We start from the raw sequence: 9,177 nt of genomic DNA on the forward strand, positions 1-9,177 counted from the left end.
TTGTGTCCTGGGATTTTGATTTCCTTACCAGAGTGGATTCCAGTTATAAAGCGACCAATGATGACCATCTCAGGTGAACCACAAATCCTACTGAAGCCCATCAAGGCACCAGCAATAAACACCAGCACCGCAGTGTTTACCACTGTACCTTTTCTACAAATTCAGAAAAGCATTTAAACACTGTCAGTCATTCCTAATATAAATAATCGGAAAAACTCTGGTTTTTATGTAATTTAGGGTTTACTTGACAGAAACTCATTCTTCCAAACTGGGTTTGAATCAGTTGCTGAACATTGCAGAGGCAGGAATTTCATCTAATTTTTAATGTGATAGAATTCGAATATCTTGAAAATTCAGCAAAATCTTAGCAAGAATGGTATTGGTAACACTGTTGGTGTCTACTTTTCAAGAGCTGGGGAAGCTGGTCATAGTATGTGTAAAACAAAAACAAAAAATTCATCATGCTATTTTTGTATGATTGGATTTTTATCCACGCTGAGCAAGATTAGGACTTTACCTAAACACAAGAATATTATGTTTGTCCAGATGTTTTGACCAATGCAGTACCCATTTTTTTATTTCTTCTTTGTTAACATCATGCTACTTGAGGTCTATCATAACATCTTGCTAAAGATGTTTCACAATCTTGATCCATGCACTTTGTGTAAACAAGTTTTACCTGCCAAAGTGAGTGACCAGCATGCCAACAACGAGCGAACCGATGAGACCTCCGACAGCAAAGACAGACACAGTGAGAGAGTACATGACAGTTAGCGTCTCCCCGCTGAGTCCTGTTCCATTACGACTCAGAACGGTCTTATTGTAGAAGTCCTTAATGTACTGAGAAGAGGAAGAGAGAAAGAGGGTGAAAACAGGAACATTGAACACTGTCTGAAGTCAGACTGAGAGTTAAGCTAAATCCATACTAGGGACTCTGATAGAGTGAATTCCTTGGCATTCTGACTAAAAAAAAGACTATAAAACTTCTAGACTTTGTTTAATTTTCTTGTGTTTATAAGGGTACTTTACCTACTCCACAGTCCTTTATCTGTGCTGTGACCCACTACAGCGAAAAAAACGTTGTTAACCTCATTAGTTCAATGCTTTTTCACCTTGTAAAAGACACTGTGTTTATTTAAACTTTACAGTCTAATTACAGAGCATTTCTTCTCAATAATACAATTTTATTTCCATGTGTGTCATTTACAACTTATACTCTTTTCACTGGACCAAAAAAAAAAGTTTAACTGTTCAGAAACCTTCAATTCTATTTAAAGTTCCACCCTGCTTCTTTCTTCTACCTGTCCAAGTGTTTTAAACTGTGATGGCATGTGGTTGCCCTTTGCATGTGCGTTTAATCAACTTTTAGGAGTGTATTGGTCTCTTTAATTCAAACCTTCATTTGTGAAAAGAAACTCTCTTTAAGTTCTTGCACAAACATTTTCATTTCAGCTCAGTAACAGTAACCACCAAATAGTTCATATCAATTTATTTTTATTCAATTAAGCCGAAACAATTTTGAATTATAAACAGTGATTAGTTGAAAATTTGTGGAACTTTTTCCTGTTTTTATTTTACCTAAAATTTTACCTAAAATTGTGCGTATTGTAAAATGGGCAACAAATATATACATAACAGCTCCAAAATACTCAAAATGATTCCTTCTTTATCTCTGCTCCCTGTAACCTCGCTATTCCCCTTGAATGTGAATTTTTTGCTTGTATGGTTTTTCTTTATTGTCATTTTGTTTTGTGTTTCTGTGCAGGCTGGCTGTGACCCCGCCCATCCACCTGTGCTAATGTAAAGCAGTCACAGCTGCCTACACTCTGCTAATCAGCCACATCATATTTAAGAGGCTCTCCTTGAGCCTTCTGTGTCGGCTTGTTCTGTGTTCAAGTGGTTCTTCCTTGGTTTTACAGTTTGTTATGGAAGGGCCTGTAGAAGGCTACACTTAAGCCTTTCAGAGTAAACTTTATACATATATATATTACGCTTGGGACATTAAAGATCAGAAGCAGTGCTTTTAAGAGGGAAGGTACTCACCAGTTCCGGCACTTTTAAAAATGGCTCTTTATAAAACCACAAGACCTCTACTCAAACTTAAATCATTATTACCATTTTTTAGAAGAGAAAGACATAATTATCATAAATAATTGGATTTTTCTGCGCTCACTCGCGAACCCGAATCCACCCAGACAGGCAACGGTAATTGATTCCTTGCGCTGACAGCACGCCCTATGTTTCTGTGACCATTGCTACAATACATTGTCACTGGACAGAGAGGGTGTGACGTCACCCATAGTAAATGCGGCTATCGCAAAATGAGGCCCAATCTCTTGACAGTGATTGACCGAGTCGGTCTGGGTCATGTTTTTAGGGCAACTACAGTCACCAATCATGAGTAAGCTTGTTGGTAGTCCACACCCCTCTTTCCACTGAAAGTGTTTCCACAACCCTGAACATCTACTGTGTTCCTTGATGGTCCTCTGCTCAGTCTACACCTTCACCTTGTGCAGCATCTCCCTCTTCCCTTGTATTTTCTCCTTTCAGTGTCATTTTCCACACTTCTGAACTTCTTCACATCCTCACAAAGTCTCCTGTAACCCCTAGCCATCAGATTAACTGTGAACACCTGGCCTCGCCTTTATTTTGAAAGGGTAATTGTGTATATAAGCTCCAGGTCAGTGGGTGCACTTCCTGCTTGCTTCTTCCTACTTCCTTACTTCCTGCTGGCTGCTTCCTGCTCTGAGCTCTCAGCTGTTGCTGCTGCTGCTGCTGTGGCCACACCAGGACGCCTAAAACACCTTCTTGAGACATATTTGGAAACCTCAAATTTTCCATTTCATTAAAACCAAAGAGACCTGCTCATCGGTGAGTTTTTGCGGTCGCGCCACCGAAAACAGAAAAAAGCTTCATCATAGTCACAGAGCTAAGCTAATGCTGCCTCACCTTTGAGACTTTGTTTTATTTAATGGTTCTTGTTTGGTTGTTTTAATTTAGTCGGCTGAATTCAAGCCGAAGCATTTTTAAGTCGCTTTCCTCCTTTTGTGTTAATTGAACATTTTGAACTGTTTTATTTACTTTTATTTCCATGATGCCAAAATGGCCACTGTCTTTGAATTAGATAATGGAATGAAAAACCACGTTGCGCAACATTTGAAATTTGAAAGTTTAATTTGTTTAAAATTATTCTACTTTGATAATGGGATAAAATTAATTTGTAACTTCAGAGTACATTTTTGATTTAAAACTTTTATCCACTTACCTTGAACCTTGATATGGAATTGTTTGACTTGTGTACACACTTCGAATTCTATTTGAAACAGCTATTTGATTTTTGATAAGAATATTGGTTCTCTTGTTTTTACTTTCTACAATGATGATTAATCTGATCTATTTCAGTATACCCAGTGAAATGACTGGTTTGTTTTTGTTCAATTCTTGATTTGTTTTTTCTGACCCTTTCTAGGTCAGGTTTTTTGTTATGTATGCTTTGATCTACAACTTGATGGCGAGCTACCCAAATCTGAGATCCTGATACTTCCACCCTCAATAACTCCTCAGCTGCAGCAAACCTCAACTACATCCCAACCAATAGACTTTTGGAAACCACTCAATAGGACTCAGACCCATATCCCGGTTCCTTTTGTTGTTGTTGTTTTTTTTTGTATTGTTTAAATGTCTATTTTCTGTTAATACAATCGATTGCATTTTACTTTCATCGCTGTCTTGTTTTCATTTACACACCTTGGGCTCCCTGAGACGAACTCTGAGTAATGCGCCTAGTCACATAATCTGAGAAGCGTTACACTCCTGATCTGCTTAGTTCAGATGAAACACCTAGAACCATGATCACATTTGCTGTAGCTGTCCAGTCTTTTGGAAGACCTTCCTGAGCTCCCAAACCCTGTCTCAACTCCTCTCTGAAAGCTGCACATCACTCTTCTTTTTTTTTACTTTTACCACTTGATCATTTGCTCTGGTTCTCTTCATCTTCCACACCACCATCATTTGCTGTCTGGCTTCACTTTCTGAGCCTCAACTTTGCAGATCTCATTCAAGTTACAATGTCTGCATTTTGTCATTTGAAATCAATATAATTAACTTGTGTGCTCATCCTTCCACTCTGAAAGGTTAAGCTATAGATAGATAGAAACCTTTACTTCACCAGCAAAACATTCAGAACAATTTCTTATTTACAATGTTGGCCTGAAAATGCTAAAAACACTTAAAGGAGAGGGAAGGTTTTAGACATATTAAATTACTGATCAAGAAAACATTTACACGACTCTTTAAAAATGTCCTTTACTCTGCGTTTAAAAGCGGAGAGTGGAATCAGAGTTTCCAAATGCTCTCTTTTCTGGAAAATGTGTTCATCACTGTCATTTCCATTATTTCGTCAAAGTCCACCACCAACTGTCCTTTAGCATTCCTGTCCTGAATGCCAAACTAACCCAACACTTCCTGATTACCCCTGTTTACATCAACCACATGTGTCTGCACCAATCATCAATCTTACCCTGACAACATTGAATATCTTCTGATGGAACACTGGCTGTCACCTATGGGTGTGCATTTGTTCTCTGGATTTGACCCATCCCCTCTGGGAATGGTGGGCTGCAGTCGAGGAGCATTCAGAATCATTTTAGTGGTTTGCTACCCAGTTTGAACATTCAGTGCCTCATTTCAAGCCGGGAGTCTTTGACCTGACCATGAATTTGAACCCGCAACCCTCAAGTCATACACTACCACTAGGTCGCTGAGCTTTGCTAATGCATTGATCATTTGTAACTGATGGTCTCTTACAATGGCAGGGGAGTTGACCACAGCAAGATTGTATCCATAAAGCATAGAGCTTCCAAAGGATGTAAGAAATGCCACTGCTAACAAAGAGCCAGTGAGGTGCTGCAAGCAGAAGATAAAAATATGTTAGGAAAATTACAATACAGACATACGTACACAAATACATTCATACATTTCATTCAGAAAGTTTGCGTTTTATTACATTTATGTTATTTAACAATGTATGCACTGAAAGAGCTTTGGTAGAGTTTGTAGCATCGTAAATCAAAGGAGGGTTGGCTGTAACCAGATGCATGGGTGCCTCTGCTTAACCCTATTTGAACTGAATGCCCTTTAAAATCACTTCCCACTACTTCTGTACAAATTGTATGTAAATGCCAGGACAATTTGAGCCCACATTTCTACCAAACATTTTTTTTTAAATTCTAATGCTAGTAATTATGCTAATTGTTGTGATAAACAACCAGCTCAGCTGCACTTTTGTGTTTTGATAGATCATCTTGAAGTTTTTACTGTTTGCAAAAATAAAAAGCCTGCTAAAATTTAGGACAACTGATTTTGTTTACATGACAATAGTACCATTAGTTAAACTGAAAACAATTTTAATGGTCAAAAAGACCTTCATTTTTGCACTTTAGCCTTTAACCTATTTAAAACATAATAGTTAATGCTTATGTAGTAAATTCTCATAAGTGTATTAGGGCATTGTTGTAATTCCTCAATGTTTCCATGAGTAAGATAGGATGTTGTATTGCGATCTGGCAATTTCTGACTGAAATAATGTCATCACACTACCACAAGGATAATTTAATCCATGTATTTTCTAAACCCACCAAATCCCTTTCAGGGTCACTGGGTTGCTGGAGCCTATCCCAGCTAGTTTTAAGTGACGGTGGGGTACACCCTGGACAAGTCGCCAGTATATTGCAAGGCCACACAACCACATACATTCCCACCGTGGGACAATTTAGAATCATCAATCAAGCTCTATGAAGTATGTTTCTGGACTGTGAGAGGAACCTGAAGAAAAAACCGGCACATGCACGAGCAGAACATGCAAATTCCACACAGACAGGATCTAGCCAGGATTTGAATACCAGAGCCGTCTCAGTGTGAGATGAGAGTGCTAACCACTACAACCATGTTTTTGAAGACAGCAATAATAATTTCACATTGGTCAACCAAAAGAAGGTTGAACTGCGCACAACACATGGCATGTATGACTACTACTATAAACAAACATTACAAAACTAAGTAACTGAACAAGTACGTATCCTGACATAACAATGCATCAATCAATCAATTCAATCAAACTTTTATTTCAGACTCAGGTGGTCCATAGGAAGAAAAGACATTCTGAATACATAGAAAAGCACAGCTGCTAACCACTTCAAAAGGATTAAGGGAAACCTTAAATATTGTGAGGAAAATCCAGTCTAACAAATAAGGAGACAAAGACTTTAGCAAAGAACTGTGTATTAGAAAACAGCAAACAAATTCCCTAGTATCGAGAAAAATCAGTAATAGTATCTTGCAGTTAGTTACTTTGGACTTACCGATGTGATTTTCTTTGGTGATGGAATCAAAACCTCTTCGGCCATTATCAAATGTGTTTTTAGTCCTCAAAAGACAGCAGGATTCTCTGCATTACAATGAAAGCCAGTAGTAGCAGGCGTGGTCACGTATTCTCCAAGACATAGACAGCAAATCCCGGGATAGTTCATGTGCGAGAATAGGCCTCTCTTCCACCAGGCAGCAATTCGCTTGCCCTGATAACAGGCACACACAGTGCCATCACATGATGGCGAGCAGCGTGACACAGTGGGAGAGGAGCTTGCTGTAAGCAATTAAGTTTAACTGAATTTACAGAGACAGAGAAGAGGCAAGTGAAAAGAGAAGTGATAGACCAATAAAAAGAGTAGTGTAAAGTAAAAAAAAGGAATTATTTAGGACAGTGGAAATAAAAAAGCAGCAAACAGAAGAGAAAGTAAAGTATAACTTAGACAAAGGAGGGTAAAAAGGTTAAAATTGTTTGAGACTGAAAATGTATGAACAAAGAAGTAATGAAGAGGAAAGTAAGAGTGAAAGTGAAGGTTCGGCTTTTAATCATGAGATTTAAAAGAGATTAGAGCAAAGCAGACTGCAGTGAGGGAGAACATTTTACATGAACTGACAGAAACCCGAAAAGATCTGAAGAAATGCATGAAAGTTTCTCTAATAAAAAGATTATAAATATAAAGGTTTTGGGAGGCTGGCTAAAGCGATCGCTTGCCTACATTGTGGTTTTGACTGACCTATCTCACTGATGCAGTGGGAATATTATTTTGGAGATATTTGTAGAAAGTCCCCAAAGCAGTAATGTTGATCATGTGCTCATAATTTTGTGGTAACTGAAATAAGCAAAGCTGTGTTTGTTGCTGGATTGTAACCACCTGCCCAGCATTACACTTCTTAATCCTTTGATTACTTCCACTGCCAAAGAATGAAAGGTTGGTTTTGTTCACAAATCCTGCACTTTGACACCAACATTTTTGCTGCTCTCAGCATACATTTGCTTCACAACTGACCTGCAACTGATTAATACTTTCAAAAAATCATCCAAGCCCGTCCTTGTCACAGACTGGTCATGTGGGATGCAGAATACAGAAAACTGGGCTGGAACGTAAGACTGATATAGAAAGTCAAAGCATGGCCACTTCATGAAGCAAAGGGAGAAATACAAAAGGATCAGAAAACCAGAAAAGCTGAAAATAAGATCATTATCTAAAAATTGTGTAAGTATACCTAAAATAGTATCTTTTAACATTAACAAAAGAAAACAGCAATATAAATCCACTTTCAACAAATATTTACTTTATTTTGCCACACAGAAACCCTGTTCTAGTCTAAAACAGAAAAACTTAAAGTGCCTAAAATAAAAAAATATGTCAGTCATTATTTAAAACAGAAACATTTTGACCAACTGAACCATTTGATGCTGAGAAAAATAATTCAATCAATAAATTGATCCGAAACCTTAACACAGCAGCACCAATATATTTAACGTTTTATTCTGAACAAATAACATTGTGCTGATTTTTTTCTCAATCTACTATGAGCACGTTTTGTGGAGCACAGCTTTTCAAAGCGAGGTTTGAAGCATGATGGTACAACTCTGCTCATAGTTTATAGACATAGTTTATATAGATGCAACAGGTTCCATTGTGAGCAAAGCTAAAGGCCAAACTTCACCCTACTATGTGTATGAGGTTGTTGTTCTTAGGTATCCTAACAAAGGTTCCTCCCCAGTCCCAGTAGCCACATATTTAACCAGTGATCACACAACCTTAACTGTGTCATACTTTCTGGGCTCACTGGTCACGGACTTGATTAAAATACATAGTAGACAAGTCAGTGATGCTAATCTGTAACGGGTCCATTGTTCTTCTCCAGTCACTGTCCTATAATTTCTGTGGCTTGAGTCTACAGGAACTGCTAACAAGATATTTCACATTAGTTATTTGACAGGCAAAGGAGCATGCAGTCGAGATGCCACTAGTGCACCACTACTTCAGTCATGTCATGAAAAATTCTAAAGAAAGCAGAAAGCAGTGAGTGTTTGCGGCATTGCCTGCACAGAGTTTTAAGTTCCCCCCTGGGTAATGTTTTTAGCACGTATTAGCCTAATACTAACCCCTTCCTCGCGGTCCTTGCAGCTAAGAAATAAGCACTGACCGCACAGATTTAAAAAATTATGAGCGAGCAGGCCCTTAATAATAATCATGACAGTAAAAAAAGCACATATAGAAGATGCGTGTTGGTCCAAACGGCAAACTTTTAGCATGGCGAATCTGCTAGAGGTGCTGATGGGGCACCAGCTGTCCTCAAACAGCAAAATCAGCGCAGAAAAGCACATTTAGGAGATAGTCTCCTACAGCTTTGCGCTGATTTTGCAATGCCGCAATGAGCATCTTTGATGTAAATATGTGGGAATTACATCGGCCTTTATTTTGTCTGGACACCACTGGAATCACAAATCCATATGATGGTTTAGAGTTTCTCAAATCTGCGTAGTAGATCCGGGGGGAAGTTTCGACAAACGGACCGCGGAAGGCAGAAATGCTGCTACACTGTAAAAAATAAAGTAGTCTTTACAGTAAAACGCTGGCAGCTGTGGTTGCCAGAATGGTACCGTAAAATTACGGTAAAACATTTTTTCATTTTTACGGTAAGAACATATTTTTGTTGTTGATTTCACGATAAACTGTTGTACAGGCAATATTTCACTTCAGGAAAAAAATGTTTTTACTTGAAGAAAAATCAATGTTTCACCCTAAAATGAACAAGAAAAAAATAGATAAAATAAAGCAACCAAATTTTTCGCAATTATAATAT

At 38.1% G+C, this 9,177-nt stretch overlaps 1 protein-coding gene across 1 annotated transcript in view; it reads right to left on the reverse strand.

Annotated features, from left to right (window-relative positions):
* Positions 1-6,873, reverse strand: part of LOC101160579 (solute carrier family 2, facilitated glucose transporter member 9-like) — a 28,962-nt gene extending 22,089 nt beyond the window's left edge. The window contains exons 1-4 of the mRNA XM_004076895.3: positions 6,360-6,873; positions 4,807-4,905; positions 680-840; positions 29-153 (exon numbers count right to left, since the gene is read on the reverse strand). Of these exons, the coding sequence (XP_004076943.1) occupies positions 29-153; positions 680-840; positions 4,807-4,905; positions 6,360-6,404 (430 nt within the window). The 5' untranslated portion in view covers positions 6,405-6,873. The remainder of the gene's footprint in view (positions 1-28; positions 154-679; positions 841-4,806; positions 4,906-6,359) is intronic.
* Positions 6,874-9,177: the final 2,304 nt, after the last annotated feature.

This window comes from Oryzias latipes, chromosome 15 (genome assembly GCF_002234675.1).
Source record: "Oryzias latipes chromosome 15, ASM223467v1".
Taxonomy (NCBI): Eukaryota; Metazoa; Chordata; class Actinopteri; order Beloniformes; family Adrianichthyidae; genus Oryzias; species Oryzias latipes.